Here is a 20,643-nt window from a genome sequence, read left to right on the forward strand (position 1 = left end):
TTTCTTTCTTTTCTTTCTTTTTTTTTCTGTTTTTAAATTTTTTTTTTTTGAGATGGAGTCTCACTCTGTCACGCAGGCTGGAGTGCAGTGGCATGATCCTGGCTCACTGCAACCTCCGCCTCCTGTGATCAAGTGAGTCTCTCAGCATCCCAAGTAGATGGAACTACAGGCACGCTCCACCACGCCCAACTATTTCTTGTGTTTTTAGTAGAGACAGAGTTTCACTATGTTGGCCAGGCTGGTCTCAAACTCCTGACCTCGAGTGATCCGCCCACCTCAGCCTCCCAAAGTGCTGTGATACAGGCGTGAGCCAACACGCCTGGCCCCAAATCACCTTTTCTGAACTCTGGGAATTAATCATAGGCTGGCAACAATTTTTGAAATGCTGACCCTCAATAAAAATGGCAAAGTTTGAGACTTTTTAAGTTGGCCTTTCCTGTCACTTTCTCCCAGCTCCACGGTAGCCTTGAAAATCAGTAGCCTTGCAACCATAGTAGCTGTGAAAACTAACAGCCTTTTAGCCACCAGAGAGTGTAGACCAGTATCGTAATTCTTGAAAAAGGCCAATTTTATTCCAAGAGCATTGCCACTATTTGACCTATCTTGCAGCTCCCTGGAATAAACCTATATACATGGCCTTGCCTTTATTTGGCCTGACTTAGAGATAACTTTCTAGAAAAAGCCCTAACTCCAGGGTGTTGGTCCAAATCAATTAGCAGCAATTCTTTAACATAATAGATTCCTAAGGCTGTGATGCTAGTTGAGGTAAACATAGATCTGGAGAAAAACTTTCAATGAAGCTCTGGAGAATGAGATGTCCATAGGAGATTTTGGCAATCTCTGACATGTTCTTGCGCACTCTAGAAGCCCATGTGCTTATCTTAACAAATAGAGAATAACAATAAAGAGATAGAAATTGTAAATAAGAACCCAGTGGAATATCTGGAGTTGGAAAGCACAATAACTGAAATTAAATTTTTCACTTGACATCAGATTCAAGCTGGCAAAAGAAAGAATCAGCAAACTTGAAAATAGGTAAATGGGATAATCCAATCAAAAGGAAAAAAAGAAAAAAACATTAAGGAAATACAGAAAGCAAAAACTGACTGAATTGAAGGGAGAATTAGGTAATTCAACAAAAATAGTTCGAGACTTCAACATCTCACTTTTAATAATAGGTAAAACAACTAGGCAAATTAACAAGGAAATAGACATTTGAAAAAGACTATAAACTTACAAGACCTAACAGATATCTATACAACATTTCATCCAATAATAGCAGAATACTCATTCTTCTCAACTGTACATGAAATATTCTCTAGGGTAGGCCATATGCTAGGTCATAACATAGGTCTCACTACATTCAAAGGGATTAAAATCATACAATGCAGATTTTATGATCATAATGGAGTAAAATTAAAATCAGTAACAGAAGTAAATTTGGGAGTTCATAAATATGAGAAAATTATACAACACACTCTTAAATAGCCAATAGGCCAAAGAAGAAATAAAAATATACAAAAATATCTTGAGATAAATGGAAATAAATATACAACATACCAAAACTTATGGGAGGAGGCTGAAGCAGTGCTTAGAGTGAAATGTATAACTGTAAATACCTATATTTATAAAGGAAAAAGATCTCAAATCAATAGCCTAAGCTTCTACCTTAAGAAACTAGAAAAAGAAGAGAAAAGTAAATCTACAGTAAGCAGCAGGAAGTAATAACAATTAGAGTGAAAAAAAATCAAATAGAGGAAGAAAATATAATAGAAAAAATCAACAAAACCAAAATCTAGAAATTTTGTTATTTGAAAAGGTCAACAAAATTGACAAAGTTTTAGCTGATGGGTTAAGAAAGAAATGTTCAAATTATTAATCTTAGAGAAAAAGAGGGTGCGTTACTACCAACATTACAGAAATAAAAATAATTAAAAGAGGGTATTATGAACAACTAAGCAAACAGATAACCTGGATAGATCTATAACAAGAAATTGAATCGGTATTAAAAACTTCCCCCAGTGAAAGGCTCAGGCCCAGAAGTCTTCACTGATGAATTCTACCAAACATATAAACAACTCTTCTAAAAAATAGAAGAGAAAGGAATACTTCCTAACCAGACAAAGATATCACAAGGAAACAAGCTACAGGCAACATGCCTTATGAAAATAGACTTGAAAAGCCTCAAAAAATTATCAAACCTAATACAACAACATATTAACATGATTGCTACCATAACCAGGTGAGATTTATCCCAGGAATGTAAGGTTAGTTTAACATCCAAAATTTAATCAATGTATTATACCATATCAATAGAATAAAGGACAAAAAATCATATGGTCATCACAATAAATATAGAAAATTCATGTGACAAAGTACAAAACCCTTTCAAGCTTGAAAAATAGAGAACACTTAACAAATGAAGAAGAGAGGGTATTGTGAATTGAATAGTGTCCCCCGCTCCCAAAAGATATACTAAAAGCCCGAGCCCAGGTACCTGCAAATGTGACCTTATGTAGAAATAGAGTCTTTGCAGATGCAGTCAAGATGGTATTTTTATAAGAAGAGGAAAAGAGGCATACACAGAGAGAAGAATGCCACATAAGGGCACTGACCACGGGAAAAACACCATGTGATGTTACAGGTAGAGATTAAAGTGCTACAGTTCAAAGACAAGTAAAACTAATGATTAACAGCCGTCATTAGAAGCAAGGAAGAGGCAAGGAAAAATTCTCCCCTACAGGTTTTAGCAGGAGTATGGCCTGCTGGAATCTTGATTTTGGATCTAGCCTCCAGAAGTCTGAAACAATGAGTTTTGTCTACCCAGCTACCTGGATTGTGACACTTAATTACAGAAGCCCTAGGAAACTAATACAGAAGAGGATTTCCTCAACCTGATAAAAGGCAACTACAAAAACTTCCCAGCTAATGTTATTGTGAAACACCGAATGCTTTCCCCTAAGATCAGGAAAAAGTGAAGGATGCCTGGTCTCACCTCTTCTATTCAGTATTGTACTGGAAGTCCAGGCCACGGAAATCAGGCAAGAAAAATAAATAAAAGACATCCAAATTAGAAAGGAATAAGTAAAATTATCTCTACTTGCAGACAACATGACCTTGTAATTAGAAAATTCTAAAGAATCTATGAAAAAGTATTAGAAATAATAAAATAATTCAGCAAATTTGTAGGATACAAGATCAATATACAAAATGAATTATTTCATACATTAAAAATGAATAATCTAAAAGTGAAATTAAGAAAATATTTACAATGGCATCAAAAAGTTGTAAAAACTTAGGAATAAAAGAGATGCAAGACTTGTATACTGAAGAATACAAAGCATTGTTGAAAGAAATTAAAGATCAAAAAGATAGAAAAATATCCCATGTTCTCAGATCAAAAGACTTAATATTATTAAGATATCAACATCCCCCCAATTGATCTACAGACTCTATGGAATCATTATCCAAATCACAACTGGCTTTTTTTCTTTTCAGAAATTGACAAGTGGATCCTACCATTTCTATTGAAATGCAAGGGACGTAGAATAGTCAAAACAACCTTGAGAAAAGAACAACATTGGAGGACTTAACTTTCCAATTTCAAAAACTACTACAAAGCTACAATTATTAAGAAAATGTGGTACTAGAATGTGAATAGACATATAGATCAATGAAATAGAATTGAAAGTTCAAAAGTAAACATTTGCTTTTATGGTCAACTGATTTTTGACAAGGGTACCAAGACAATTCAATGGAAAAAGAATAGACTTTCAAAACCTAGTGCTAGAATAACTGGATGTACACATGAAATATAATGAAATTTGGCCCTCCCTCACACCATACACAAAAATTAGCTTAAATGTATCATAAAAGAAAACAAATACCCTGATTAAAATGGGCAAAACACTTAAACATTTCTCAAAAGAAGATATATATATAAAATGCCAATGGGTTTGTGAAAAATGCTCAACATCCTAATCATTGGGGAAATGCATGTTACAATCGCAATGAGATATCACCTTACACCAGTTAGAATGACTGTTATAAAAAGAGAAGAATGATAACAAGTGTTGATCAAGGATGTGGAAAAAAGGTAACACTTGTATATCATTGGTGGGAATGTGTATTAGTACAACCATTGTGGAAAACAGTATGGTAGCTCCTCAAAAAACTGAAAACAGAATTACCGTAGGATCCAGCAATCCCACTTCTGGGTATATATCCAAAAGAATTTAAACCAGTATGTCAAAGAGATATCTTCACTCCTGTGTTTATTGCAGCATTAGTCACAAAAGCCATGATACGGAATCAACTTAAGTTTCCATCAATGGATGGATCAATGGAGAAAGAAAATGTGGTGCATATACACTATGGAGTATTATTCAGCCTTAAATAAAGAAGAATATCCTTTTGTTTATGACAACATGGATAAACCTGGAGGGCATTATGCTAAATGAAATAAGCCAGGCACAGAAAGTCAAATACTGCATGCTCTCACTTATGTGTGGAATCTGAAGAAGTCAAACTCACTGAAGTAAAGAGTAGAATGGTGGTTACCAGAGGCTGTGGATTTGGGGGTGGAAAACGGGGAGATGTTGATCAAAAGAGGTAAAAATTTTAGGAGGAATAACTTTTTGAGACTTTATGACACAACGTAGTGACCATAGTTAATAATATTGTATATTTCAAAATTGCTAAAATAATAGATTTTAAATGTTCTTGCTATAAAATATGATACATATATGAGGTGATAGATATGTTAAATAGCTTGATATCATCATTGCACAATGTATACATATATCAAAACATACATTGTACCCCATAAAAGTATACAATTATTTCTCAGTTAAAGCAAAATAAAATTAAAAATAAAAAGTTTTAAAACTTCTATAAAATAAATTTTATAATAAAATATTTTAATGAATCATGGAGCTAAATATATTAATAAGAATGAAAACTTTAAAACCCATACAAGAAAATGTAGGAATACAATGGATTATGCAATGTTTTCTTAGATATGACACCAAAAGCAAAAGTAACTGAAAAATACGTAATTTGGACTTTAACAAAATTAAAACTTTTATACTGCAAGCAATATTGTAAAGAAAGTGAAAATACAATCCTTAGAACGGGTAAAAATATTTGTAAATCACATATTTGATAAGATACTTGTATCAAGAATATGTAAAAACTCATAATTCAACAACAAAAAGGATAAATGACTTAATTACAAGTGGAGAAACAGTTTGAATAGGCATTTCTCCAAAGTAGATGTGCAGATCTCCATAAGCACATGAAAAGATGGTTAACATCATTGATTATTTTTAAAATGCAAATGAAAACCACAATGAGATAGTACTTTTTACCCACTGGGATGGCCAATACAAAAAATACAGACAATAAAAAGTGTTGACAAGATGAAGTATACTTGGAATTTTCACATTACTGGTGGAAATGTAAAATGGTGAAACAACTTTGAAAAAAGTTTGGAAGTTCCTGGAAATATTTTTTTTAATTTTTAATTTTTGTGGGTACACAGTAGGTATATATATTTATGGGATACAGAAGATATTTTGATACAGGCATACAATGTGTAACAGTCACATCAGGGTACATGGCATATCCCTCACCTCAAGCAATGATCTTTTCTGTTACAAACAATCTAATAATAATCATTTAGTTATTTTTAAATGCATAATAAATTTTTTCGACTGTAGTCATCCTCTTGTGCTACCAAATACTAGATCTTATTCATTCTATCAAACTATATTTTTGTATTATATATTTCACTACACATTAACCATCCTCCCTTTGCCCCCACCGCTACCTTTCCCAGTCTCCTGGAAATATTAAACATGAAGCTGCCATATGACAAAACCATTCTACTCTCAAGTGTATGCCCAACAGAAATGAAAATACATATACACAGAAAACCTTTATGCAGATGTTCATAGCAGCATTATTTATAATAGCCAAAAAGTAGAACCAACCCAAATGTCCACCAGCTAATGAATAAATTTTAAAATGTCCTACATCCAAAAATGGGATTTATTTAGCAATAAAAAGAAATGAAATACTGATATGCACTGTAACATGGGTGAACCTCAAAAATATGCTAAGTGATAGAATCCAGTCACAAAAGACCCCAAATTGTATCAATACATTCATATAAAACATCCAGTAAAGACTGAAGGAAGAGGAGAATAGACAATAGAAAGGGACGGTTAATTGGTATGGGTTTCATTGGGGGCAAATAAAGTGTTCTCAAATTAGATCATAATGATGGTTGCACAACCCTGAATATATTAAAAACTAGAAAATTATGCACTTTAGGTGGGTGAATTTTATGGTATGTTAAAAAGTATATCGGCATGTCATTGACTACAGATCTTTTCTTATTTTTTCAAGTTTATGAACACAGTTTTAGAAACATAGTCTCCATTTTTTTCTTTCATGAAATTGCTTGCCAGCTATAGATATGAAAAATTAGCCATGTCTGTGGAACATAGCTGCTGCCTAGATGGGAGCCTCCATCGCACAATGGATAGGGAGCTATTTTCTTTTATGGTCAAGATAGGCAGGTTCCGTCCTATAGAATATATTCTGAGATGTTACCTGTAGCTCAGAAAAACAGGGATATTGTTGCTCTAAACATTCCCTCAACATTTATACAGCTTCCTATTTATTAATAAGAGAACCTGTTCTTTATGTTTCATTATACTAGTTTATTCTGGCCCTGGTCCTGGTCCAGGACTATCTGGAGGTAATAGAATGGCCCTACTCTGTGTGAAACAAAGGTCATATCTCAATAGGTATGTCAGTCAGCATAGGCTCAGCTACAGTAGTAAGCAATCTCAAATCTAGAGGCTTAATAGTCTATATTTTACTCATGTTACATGTTCATTGTAGATTGATGAGAGTGTTCTACTTAGCTTAGTCACTCGGGGACCATGGCTGATGTTATCTCCATCTTGGTACATCCTTTCATGATCATAGAGGCAAGGAACATGGTTCTTGAACCTTCTGCCTAGAAGTGACAAGTAGACAAAACCAGTCACATGGCCATTCCTGAGTTCAGTGGGGATGCCGATGTATAATCTTCTGGCATGAAAAGGCACTGGATATTTGAGAACAGTAATGCAGTCTACCACAATATGCTCATGGGGTTTGAAAAGGAGCTGAAAAATGCCATTTTCTGGGGTTCTGTCCTCTGGTATTGTTTCTGGAATCATTTCCACCCATCCATTTCTACACTCTCTCAACCGACTTTTCTCAGATGCCTGGGGTAGCTGGGTGATTTGTTAATTACAACATTGCTTAAGCCTTTTAATAAAGTCAGCAAATTAAAGAGAGAGCCCAGATAAAGAGAACGCTTTCAAAAATGTCATAATGAAATTAAGGTAACGAAGCACTTAGAGACCTCTCCTCCCTTCTTTTTGTATAAAACTTATTCCAAAGAAGCTGGAAGAGAAATGGGGCCTGAAAGTAAAGAGGGGAAAAATATATTGTATGCCATTAGTTTAATTATAAAAATTCATTACATGAAGCCATGTAAGACAGAAAATAATGGAACTCTAATGGGTTGGCCGAAAACACATTTACTAGTCTGCTCTCAGCTCATAGTCATTGTTGAAAGGACAAAAAAGTAATGGCGTTGGTATGTAGTCTTCAAAGCTATTGTAAAGATTAATCATTTTCAGTAAGCTGGAAAATGAGGGCCATTTTCTTAAATAGTTATGCCCTCTATAGAGTGTTACCTTCTGAAACAGAGTTGTTTGGTAATGTCAGAGGTTTAATAGATGAGTCTTGAAGTTAATGGTGAGGGGCTTTTACTTTTGAAATGGCTTTCTTACAGCTATTTTAACATTTCTATTATAAATCCATAAAGAGGTTTTATAGGTCGTTTTAATTCACACAAGGAAGGAAGAAATTGTGCTTCTCTTTTCCCAATAAGGATTTATAGAACATTAATTCATTTTTGGGACCAAATTGTTTAGTGATTTTCAAAAATAAACAAAATATGTATTTTTCTGCTGTCTTTTTTTTTTGGAAATGCCTTTATTATACATAGTAATTTTCCAATCATGCTATAATTATCAAGATTATTTTATATTCTTCAAAGCTCAGTTAAAATAAACCCAATCCTTTTCCTTCAATTTCTTTATATGGATGCATAACTTCTTTAACTGAATTGAAATGAAACCTGAATTGAGAATCCAGAAACCTGCATTTTTATGACTCACTGACTAGGTATGTCACCTTGAACAAGTCACTTAACCTTTCAGAGCATTTATATTCTCATGTGGACAACTATGGAATTGCTCAAAAAGGAAGAAGATACCAAAACATGGAAGTGAATATTTAGGTAGGGGTCATATCCTTCAGGGCCTTGTAATCCAAAGAAAGAGGTTGGGACTTTGTCTTGTAGGTAATAGCAAACCATGGAAAAGTTTTACGCAGAGGAGAAATGAGGTTCTATTTGCATTACAAAAAGATCATTTAAGCAGTTGTATGTAGATGGAAGGGTGGTTTGACAGTGGAGGGAGGGAGCCAATAAAAAAGATTATTTTAGTACCCGAGCAAGAGATGATAGGGACATAAATTAAGGTAGTGTCAATGGAGGTAGAAGATTTGGCTATAAGTAAAAAAAAAAAAACCTTATGATACAACTACCCTGGGGATATGTTCCCTGCCTCCTGCTCCAGTTGAGGACCAATATATAATCAGATTGATCCAGAGACAGAATTTTGAAGAACATTAATATTTAAAGGACAGGCAAAAAAAAAAAAAAATCCTTGAAAACTAAGAGAATACAGAGGCGACCAACCCCAAGAGTGGAAGCCAAGAAAGCAGAGAACTTCAAGAAGAGAATAGTCAGCAGCACCAGTTGCTGCAAATAAATTAAGTAAATAAGAACGTAAATCTTTCCATAGTCATTGGCTTTTGGTAACTGAATCAGTTAACTATCTTCACAAATGTAAGTGGCATATAGCAATAAGCCCATATTGCCTTTCATGAGTTTACAGCTTGGGTGGGGTGGCACTTCTTTATGCTGCAGGTTGATTGGGGTCTCTCTGTTCCATATGTCACTCATTCTCCTCCTGAGAAGAGTAGGCTAGCCCAGAGCATGTTTGTTTTAAGGTAATGGAGAAGTGCAAAAGGGATAGCCACACTGTATAAATACTTTTCAAGCCTCTGCTTGTGTTACTTCTATTAATATCCCACTGGGATTAGGCAAAGCAAGTCACATGACCAAGCTCAATGTCAAGGGCATGCTGTCTTTTGTAGGAAGAACTTCAGAGTTACTTAGTAAAGGGCATGGATACAGGGAGAGGTAAAGAATTGGGGCCAATAATTCAATTTGCCATAGTGACTTCTGTCAGAATAGTTTTAGTGGAACGACGATGGCAGAAACCTGATTTTCATGAATTGGAGAGTGGCAGGAATATAATCAAGTTGAGATAATGAGTGAGTATCTGCCTTCTAAAGAGTGTGACTGTCAAAGGAAAGAAAATGATAGAGTGCAGAATATTGTTGTTGTTGTTTAAAGATGAGAGAGACACTCATGCTTGAAGTCTCTAGAGAAGGACCCCGCAGAGAGGCAAGAAGTTGGAACACACAAAGAGAGAGGGAGTATGTGGAGGAGGATCCCAGAATAGATGGGTGCCCAGATGGTGAAATCAACTTCCAATAGCAGAAAAGTCGCCTCTTCCTCTGAGACTAGAGAAAAGGATGCAAGATGTAAAGTCTGATATTTCATGAAATGTATATTTGATATATTCAATTTCTCCTGTGGAACTGTAGGTAGGGTCATTTACTGTGAGATTTCTTTCAGTTCATGTTGTCAGGAATTAGTCTATAAACCACATTAGATATTTCAAACAGAGGAAATTCAATACAGAGGACTGGCTGCTCCACAAGAATGAAGGAGCTGACAAACCCAACAGAAGACAGTGAGGCAACCCGGAGTTTAGTAACTTCAGGGAACTATTACCACCTCAAGGGGTGGGGAATCAACAAGTTTTACCAAAGCCCGGAAATCAGAACCATTGGGTGCTAATTCAACCACTATAAGGTCTGCACAGAAGGTGCTGGAATTACAGAGGGAGCAGCTGTCCAGTGGGAAATGGAGACATAAAGGAGATACTGCCAAGACAAAGAGAGAAAGGGGATAATTCTCTTGTTTCACCTTTTCTCATGCTCTTCTATCTCCCACTAGTGTGTCTCATGACTTAACTTAATTAGAAGTCAGCTAGCACGAAATCCCAGGAAATTCTGAGCTCCTATGGGAGTTAGTACATCTCAATACTGAGTTGAGTAGGAAATGGGTAGAGAATGGATCTAAGAGCAAACGACCTCTTAGTGGTTAGCTAACACAGCTACGTTTTTCCATGAATCCCTTGGTTCATGAATGTAAATACAGTATCCAAGGAAAAATAACAAGTCCAACATGTAGAACTTTTTCTTCATAAACATATTAGGATCCTGTTTTATAATTTTCCAAGCAATTGCTTGATTTTGATACCTCAGGACAAGCCGGAGGCATGGTCAGAGCAAGTAACCCCATCCTGGTTTACAGATGACAAAACTGGCATTTACAAGGTTGATGACTTCCTTAAGATCAAACTGCAAAACAATGGACAAGCAAAACTTCCTGGGAAGATGCCCTTTCATTACTCTGCACTGCCTTTTTTGAAGTTCCTTTGAGACACAGTCATTAAAAATTTAAATAATAGTTCACCTGGAACAAACATTTATTTTACTTGTAGGTGAATATCAGAAAACACATTTTAAAAGCAAATTTAACCAATATTCAAGCTTAAAATTTTAACGATAGAGCTTTGCACTCAGTTTTATCTTCCAAGTTAGAGGGAGAATTTTAGAGTTGCAGCATTTCTAGACAATGTCTATAAAACAGTGAGCTACTTGCTTTGCGTTCAGAAGGGGCTCACACTGTGGGGAATATAGCTTGACTCATTACAATTAGTAGTAGATGTACTAGCAGTAGTGATGATGATGATGATAATGATGATGATGTTGATGATGCTGATGATTAATATTTATGTAATCCTTCGGGCGTGCCAGGCACCTTTGTAAATGTTCTCCCTGAATTCTCTAAGTTAACCCACACAATCATATTTCCACATAAATACTGTTAATATTCCCATTTAGCAAAGGAGGAAACTGAGGCACAGAAAAGCTAATTAACTTTCCCATTTGCCATATAACTACTAAGTGATCATGCCAGGATTCAAACCTAGCAGGTTCATTGGATTGCTCAGGCTTTTAGCTACCCTTTCACTTCCTCTTCTCTTTTCTACCATGTAGGGTCAATATCACTAAAATAAGTTCTTACAAAGAAAAAAAAATGAGAGAAGACAAACAAAGTAGAAAAAAATACTCGAAATTCTTGAAATTAATTCAGATTGTCTCATAGTTCACAATCACTTTTTCTGCCTAAAATACTGTGAATATATATCAAGCACATATTGCAGTAGTAGCATAATGGGTTTGAATATGAAAAATGTCTTTCCTGGTTGGGGAACCAACCTTTTGGGGATTTAGCATTTTATATTCTTCATAGAAAATACACACACATACACATACACACACACACATACACAAAGGCAATCTTTTCTTATAAGCTAGTGCTCACAGTATTTTAAATTTCTTCACACACCGTGATCACCACACAAGCAATTCCCTGTGGTGTACACCATTGTAAATGGAATTCAGAAAGGGAAGAGTGTGTGAAGTCTATTGTAGTTTTGAATTTACACTCCTTCTGAGGTCTGGAGTTATCCCCATAGTAAATTTCACAGCGGTAGGCAAAACCGGTCAAGGTCATGGTTCCTAGTGTGAATGACACTCGGGTAAAGCCCAAGATGGGCGGGCAGAATATTACTGTAGGAGAAAGGGAAAACATTCTGTCGTGGGGAATGTCTTTAAGAAGGGAGAAAAGAGGCTACCTTTCAGAACCTTTGTGTTTATATAAGGGCCTGAGCCCCCTCAATGTCAGTCAAGGTCAGTGGGAGTTGTACTTTTTAATCCTACATCCTCACAAAACTTGGCAGTATTCAGTGAGGGTTAGCACTCAGTCAGGATTTCCTTAGGTATAACAGTCCTAACTTTCTCTGTGAATACAATTTTGCAGAAAAATATGTGGCACGTGTATTTCTGCCTTTCAAGTGTTAAAGTTCAGAAAGCTCTGGTCTGACATCAAGACTCACTCTTTACTACCTTGTTTAGTAGGAAATCTCTCAATTAACTCTAGCTTGCTATTTCTTTAAGAGATTTTGGAAAATTCCAGGATATGTTATTTATAATTTTAGGCATTTTTATGATCTATTGATTATGTTTTTAGATTCATTGGCACCTTCTGCATTTTATGTTTTTTAATTTTAACAGCTTTTTTGAAGTGTAATTGATATACAAAAACTGCATACAATTATATGGGCTAGAACATGTGCACATAACCATGAAACCATCCAAATAGTATAACCTCTTATATCTAGACTTTTCAAATAAGAACCTATGAGTGATGGGTGGCTTCCAAGTTTATTTAACTTGCTTGAGTAAAATAAATGATTTTAATTATATATTTACTAAAAATTTTGTTTTTATTTTGTATTCCTGAGCTTATACATATATGCTCTGATACTGGTCCATCGTAAGTATTTTGTTAACAGTTCACTCTTTTATAAAAGGAATTCACTTGAAAAAAAGGTGACCAAGTTATTGGTCTCAGTTTTGTGGATGTTTATGCTATTAATTAGAGATTTAATAGATGAGAGATAATAAGCTCTTCTTTTAAAATGCAAGTAGCACCCTCTGGATAGTAAGGGCCAATTACATGTTCTTTCATATCTTGGAATACATTACTTTTATCACTTTAGGTTTGGCTTAAGTGAGGAGGAGAAGGGAAGAAGTGGTAATTTTGTACCCTAGGAAATTTCTAGAAAAGGCAAGCCTTTGGCAGAAGTTTCCTAAGAAGGGCTTTCAAATAGTGTGAGGATTTGAAAAGTGGAAAATAGAAACTGCAGTGCTTGATAAAAGGAGTATGGAAGAAAAGGCAGGCATTCCACGAGGATAAATGTTAATTGTTTTGTAATAGCAGCAACTATGTTCTGTGCCTTTAGACACTGTCCTCTGCTTTCATAGCAAAAGTCAGTGATATTGGCATTAGCTTCTTGGTAATAGTTTGGTAATCTGGATCTATTTGCTATATGCAGTAAATACTATTGTTTAGTTTGATTCTAGGATGTTTTAGTTAACTGAGAAATTACATTATATAGAGATTGTATATGTTTGATAGGCGTTCAACCAAACACGCTGAAATTATGCTGAGAATACTGTTTGATTTTTATTCTGTACATATCATACTAACACAAAAGAACAAATATTAAAAACAAAAATGATTTTTCTCCTCAGAAGCATTATTTTCAATTTCTTCCATTTTGCGTTCAGCTCATGATTATGTATTCTTAGAGATAAAAAAACACGGTGTAGTTAAAAATTGTGTTCTGTTTTTTACACAAGAAAATTGTGTTCTTTTTACAGTGATTACTGTGTGCATTTGCTATATATTGTACCATCAGAATGGTGTATTATGTTCTTTTCATGTACCTGAATTAAACATTGACATTGTTTCTCTTTTTTCTTTTCTTTTGAGATGGAGTTTTGCTCTGTCACCCAGGCTGGAGTGCAGTGGTGCGATCTTGGCTCACTGCAACTTCTGCCTCCTGGGTTCAAGCAATTCTCTGCCTCAGCCTCCTGAGTAGCTGGGATTACAGGAGCCTGCCACCATGCCCAGCTAATTTTTACATTTTTAGTAGAGACAGTGTTTCATCATCTTGGCCAGACTGGTCTTGAACTCCTGACCTCGTGATCCACCCGCCTTGGCCTCCCTAAGTGCTGGGATTACAGGCATGAGCCACCGCACCCGGCCTGTTTCTCATTTTTTTTACTGCTTTGGTTAATGAAGATTTTAAGTCATATAGTGTATTGATCTTCTTTTGAAGATTTTATTAGGCTAAAGTACCAAAAGTGAGATTTCTGAGTCAATGGGAATAAGCATTTGTATGTCACTTGGTATCTATTGCCAAATTGTCCTAATAGATACTGTCCCCAGCAGTAATACATGAATGTGCTAGTTTTACTGGTCTTTTAAGCTTTGGATTTTATTTTTTGTTAATTTAGTTGGTGTCCAATTGTACCTTTTCAATACTCTGTTTTCTATTACTTGAAAGTTAACTTTCTTTCTTTTTAAATAAAATCATCCTACTCTTTCTCTTGTTTCAACTACCTGTCCCTGTTCCTCTGTCCATTTATCAATGACTTAACCCATCGTATTAAATTTGATATAACTATCTTAACAATTAGTATTATCTTAATGCTTAGAAGCCTCCTCTCTGCACTTGCAGAAATGTTTAATAGAAATTTCAGGTTGATATGCTTCGAGACAAACCCTACCATTAATCGACTTCTTTCTTTGAAATATATTTTAAGTGATTAGATAGCAAGTTTGAAAACACTGAATTACCAAAGACAAACAACGAAGAAAATGTAGGTGATTTGGTCTAGCAAGATTCTTATATTTTGACTTTTATTCGAATTTTAAAGTAGGATATTCTAAAAGTATTTTGATCCTTCAAAAAGTTCGTAACTAGAATAACAGTACTATTCTTTTGTTGTTCAATATTTTCTGTATGCACGTTTAGTTGAACGCCAGTAGATGGCACTAATTACATAAACGATTCAACAAGTTAATGAAGAAGGAAAGAAATGTATGAGTTTTTTTTTTTGGTTCAAATGTTGCTATATGTTACATAGTCAACAATTATATATGAGCTTATTTTTGTAGTTTTTTTCTCTTGTGATAAAACAATTAAGCCCACTTTATTGACAATTAATTGCTACTAAGTTGAAATAATTGATACTGGTTGTTGCTCAAGATGCTGCATTTGAAAAGTTTGCCCTGAAAGGTGGGTTACCTTATACTGTCATAACTGACTAAATCAACATGGTAGGTTAAAAGCAATCTAATATACGTATTCTGACCTGAGGATTCAGAAGCTGTTTACGAAGTATTTTAAGACACTCCCACTGGAGACTTCAGAAAAAAACTGACATTCATTCTCTTTCTCATAAAAATCTATAGCAGTTGGCCAAAGACCTCCGCCAGTGGCAGATAAATGTAGATGTGGCAAATGACTTGGCCCTGAAACTTCTCCGGGATTATTCTGCAGATGATACCAGAAAAGTCCACATGATAACAGAGAATATCAATGCCTCTTGGGGAAGCATTCATAAAAGGTATGAATTACATTATTTCTAAAACTACTCTTGGCTATAATAATGGGGTGGTGAAACTGTATGGACCATGAAGATTTGTTTTTCCAATCCAGCTAAACTGGAGCCTGGGAGGGTTCAAGATGATAAATACCAACTAAACTCACTGACTTGGCTCAGACTTCTGTTTTAAAAATGAGGAACATAAGATTTCATTTGCCCACTATCACAAAAGTAGTGACATAACCAAGAGATTAAACAAAAAGCAAAATACTGATTAATAGCTAGAAGAGCCATTTATCAGTCTACTTTGAGAACTCTATCCAAAGTCCAAAGAATTCTCTTTCTATCTCACCATGGCACACACTGCCTTACCTGTTATCTGATAAATAAGTCACTTTGGGATTCATGATGGAGTTATAGCTGTCCATGGTATCATTCTCGTGTCTCACTCCATACACCCAATGGGAAAATTTGTGGAGGGTAATATGACTCATCACTTCATTTCCCATTATATATCTATGGAAATTAACAGCTTCTTATAGACAGTATCTCCTCAAACTAAGCTTTGTACCCTTATTATACCTCTCTTGATCTCTAGTGCTTTTTTCACTAGCATTTATTCCAATTATAAATAAAAATATAAAATCATGAAACTAATTGTTAAATATTTGTTCTTTAAATTAATCTGAATGCCATGAGGACAGAGATTTTGTCTTATGTGATACATCCCCAGATCCTGAACCACGTGATATAAAAATAGGGAGCTAGTAAATGTTTTTTGAATGATGACTCCCTTTGCAGAATGTACAATTACCTTGTGCAAGCTGAAAAAATAGTACCTGTACAATATGAGGAAGACCACGATGAAAAATAATTGAGTTCCAAAATGTGACATCAATTTACTGAAAAAATAAGCTCAGTGATTTTTAACGAGAAGTAAAAGTCACCATTGGGACCAAAACAGATTTTGAACTAAGAGCAGGAAGTCTTAGGAGAAATGAGATAATGATATATAGAAATTAAGAGACCAACTAAATTTTGAAACTAAGCTAGACATTACACAGTAAAAACTCCTGTGAAGCTGAATTTAAGCTAGTGACCCTGGGGAATAGAGCAACTCTAATCCTGAATTCCAGACAGTAAGTGTATAGATGGAAAAGAACATGGAAAAGAAGATTCAACCTAAAGTTCGGAAGTTTTAATTGGAGCCCTATGAAAAAGACCCTGATGGAGAAAGGGCAAACTTGAATATGGAACTGATATTTGGAAAATTTCTCATAGTAACTACTTTTTCTCAATGGCAAGACTTGGACTTTCTTCTCAAAATACAGATCTTGTATGTGTTCAATTAAACAGGGACAGATTAGGTTCAGGAAGAATTATTCACATGGAATCAATTGGTATCAGAGAGTCAACCATTAGATCTTAGTGGGAAATATCTGCTTTCCAAAGAGAAGCCTTTTTGGAAAAGTCAGTTAAAGTCAGATTAATTTGATGAGTTTAGGGAATATAAACTAAGGAGCCAAGAAAAAAGCTTGCTCATGGTATGAAACTAGAGCTTCAGGACCCTGGTCTATTCTATCTGTACTACTCTTTCTGACAGACCCCTCTCTTCATTCTCATGCTCCTTGATGGCCCAAGCAACTCTCTCAGTTTTTAAAAAATTGTTTTATTAAGGTCTTTGGATTCTTCATGGGAATGACTTCCAGTTGATATTTTTTGGCTTGTTTCCAAAAAGCTATCAGCTAAAGAATGCATATAGTTACTTCCCCTGTGGGTAAAGTAAATTACAATTTTAGAAACCAGCTCACATTTTTGGCCTGTAGAGAATCTGCAATTCACCAAGCTACTTCTGACTCATGTCTATAAAGTTCTTCCCTGTTCTTTTCTCACTTTACATGTACTCTGTACAAGAATTCATTCACTTGTGTAGTTTCAGTCAGTTGATGACTACCCATCTATAATTCCAGCTGAGAATGATCTTTTGAGTTTTAGACATGTAGAGATTACTGCTTTCTTTCAATGTTAATGTCCCACAGGAACTTCACATTGAAGAGGTCCAAAGCTAAACTCATCTTTGCCTTCTTCCAATCTCTTTCTCCAAATGCAACCTACTTCTATTGTCCTTGTCTTAGTCCTTTTTGTGCTTCCATAACAGAATACCACAGACTGGGTAATTTATAATGAACAGGGATTTGTTGGCTCATAGTTCTGGAGGCTGGGAAGTCCAAGATCAAGGAGCTGGAATCTGGTAAGGGCCTTCTTGTTGCGTCATGATTCCATGATGGAAGGTGGAAGAGCAAGAGAGAGAAAAAATGGGACCAAACTTGCCTTATATGAAACTCACTCCCACAATAATGATGCCAATCCGTTCATGAGGGCAGAACCTTCATTCCTAATCACGTCTTAAAGATCACACTTACTAGTGTTGCAACAGCAACTAAATTTTACCATAAGTTTGGGAAGGGACAAACACTACACCATAGCATTCTGCCCCTTTTTCCCAAAATTCATGTTCTTCTCAAAGACAAAATACATTCATTTCATCCCCAAAGCCCCAAAAGTCTTAACTCATTTCAGCATAAACTCAAAAGTCTAATCTAATATAAATTAGATATAGGTGAGACTCAAGGCACAATTCATCCTGACGCAAATTCCCCTCCATCTCTGAGCCTGCAAAATCAAATCAAGTTCATCCCCTCACCCCCCACCCTTCCCAGCATCAAGTAACCACCAATCACAGAAAGTTTTATTGATAATCCTGCTCTAGATTATCTTTGTCTATGTTCACTTTAGCTATTTATCCTAGTGTTCCATTATTGGAATACTAAGCATGTGGGAGTTATTTATATTCTACTGTTCAAGGTCATCACCAAGGTCTGATTGCAAAAATTCAAAAAATTGCAACCTTAGGCATAAATGGGTTAAGCAGTTAAGAGTACATTTATAATAATTATTTACTATACTACTTCAAAAAACTTATTGCCTCTATTTGTAAATAGTGTTATCTCTACACAGGGGTTTGTTGTCATGCATTTGCTTGTTTCTGCCTGATTTTTTCATTTATACATTTTCTTTTTTATTTTTATTTTTATTTTTTAACTTTTAAGTTCAGGGGTACATAGGCAAGTTTGCTACATAGGTAAAATTGTGTCATGGGGGTTTGTTGTGCAGATTATTTCATCACCTAGATATTAATCTTGGTACCCATTAGTTATTTTTCCTGATCCTCTCACTCCTCCCACCCTCCACACTCCAGTAGTCCCTAGCGTGTGTTGTTCCCCTCTATATGTCCATGTGTTCTCATCATTTAGCACCCACTTATAAGTGAGAACATGGGGTATCTGGTTTTCTGTTCCTGTGTTAGTTTGATAAGGACAAATGGCCTCCAGCTCCATCCATGTCCCTGCAAAGGACATGAACTCATTCTTTTTTATGGCTGCATAGTAATCCATGGTATTTCTGCTGGTTTCAAAAACTACAACTGTGACAGGATGGCATTTTCACTTTTGTTGTTATATTAAACTCATCTTAAAAAGGAAAGATTAATAATATCAATATTTGGGTTATGGAGGAAAAGTATCTCATATCTTTGAAAAAGTTCTGTAACTACAGCTTTTTAGGTAGAGGGATTCTGTGGAAAGCATTCTGATTGCATCATTTCTCACAGTTCAGATTAGACACTATTTTACTATGAAACACTCATGCATTGCCTGCACTGAGACTTTCAGTCATATGGAGAAACCTAGGCAAAATTTTTATATACTTGGAAGAATATTTAAATTAGTAATAAAATCTTTAGTTTTAAACTGTTGAATGTTAAATAAGATATAAAATGTACTTGAAAGAAATTTACTTTGATATCAGACACTGCCATGTTTTAGTTTCAAGACATAAAAGTAAACTAATGTTTATATTTTGCTGTTTAAGTTTATTAATATATCAGATGAGTCTTCAAATTCTACAGTGGCTTTTGATAGGATCATTTTGATTTGTCATCTTACATAGAATAAATATAAATAGCCATTTATGCTTAAAAGGAACGAATCTATTTATGGAAAAACAGAGAAGCCTGCTTTTCAACTAAATTGTACAGTTTAGAAACCCAGATCTGAACATAGATTATTGTTGTGACCTATGTAGGAAAATATTTTGTTTTCCTTATCATATTCTTTATAGAGTCCATGTTAACATATAAAGCCAGAAATGTGAGCCTCTGCAAGTTCATTTCTTTGTCTTCAATCTTTGTGAATAGATATGAATTTGTGAATAAGATAATATTAGATGTGATATTACAAATTATTGTGAGAAGCCTCTAAGGATTAGATTTCAAGGGCTGCCATCTGGCTGATGACTTTATGATGACACTGTCATGAGATTTCATTTCCTTATTTCTATTCCAGGATCACCCTTTAAACAAGAAATAAGCATTAACTCTGAATTGTCTGTTTGTAGCTGTATGAGGGCTTCCACAACTACCAACTAGCCAGGTACAAACTCATCAAGCAAAGGAGACGGTCCTTGCATCAGAGGGTTAAACATGCCTAGAAGTTCCTTAGCTAAGCTCCCTGACACTAAAAAATCCCTCTAGGTTCTAAGAAAGATTCAGCATATACATGTGTGTACATGTATGTGTGTACACATGCGTATATATATGTATATGCATGCGCATGCATATATGTGTATATGCATGCACATGCATATACATACAAACATATTTTCTTCCATAAAATAACATCTCAGTATTCTCTGTTCTTCCTAATGTTTTATATTTTAATGGTCAAAATTAATAGTTGATCATCTGAAAAAATTTTGACCCGTTTTCTCCATCTTTGACAACCTTGAAGGCACTTGTAAGTCGCTCTTTGCTTCTCTATTCCTAGGTCCTTTCTCCTCTTCACTTCATTGAAACAAGAAAAGAGAAAACAATTGAACCTATTTTGTGTGCAGCAAGGAGCTACTCTGGTTAAGCACGAGATCTCTTTTACATCCTCCAACATGTTGTTTTAGTAATTATTCTACTTTCTATTTTTGGGATATTCAATTTCTTCTTTCTTTTTGCTCCTCCCCTTTAGCAGGCCAACATACTCAAGTCTCCCTCATCCTAAAAGAACTTTTTTAGTATATCATTTTTTTTTCTATCCAGCTGGGCTTGCTTCTCCTTACTATATCATTTTTTAAGCAGTGGTTGACAATACTGTTTCCTGTTCTTTAGCTACCAGTTATATTTTGACCCACTCCAGTCTCACTTCCCCAGCACCACCACTTTATGAAAACAGGGAGTTACTAAGATCATCAATGACTTTGTAATAGCTGGTTAGTGTATTTTAATTCATCCATCTGCTT

At 35.1% G+C, this 20,643-nt stretch overlaps 1 protein-coding gene across 1 annotated transcript in view; it reads left to right on the forward strand.

Moving 5' to 3' along the window:
- Positions 1-20,643, forward strand: part of DMD (dystrophin) — a 2,292,995-nt gene that overhangs the window by 1,732,857 nt on the left and 539,495 nt on the right. Inside the window, 1 exon segment of the mRNA XM_026451980.1 lies at positions 15,164-15,318. Coding sequence (XP_026307765.1) covers positions 15,164-15,318 — 155 coding nt within the window.

The sequence above is a fragment of the Piliocolobus tephrosceles genome, chromosome 12, assembly GCF_002776525.5.
Source record: "Piliocolobus tephrosceles isolate RC106 chromosome 12, ASM277652v3, whole genome shotgun sequence".
Classification (NCBI taxonomy): Eukaryota; Metazoa; Chordata; class Mammalia; order Primates; family Cercopithecidae; genus Piliocolobus; species Piliocolobus tephrosceles.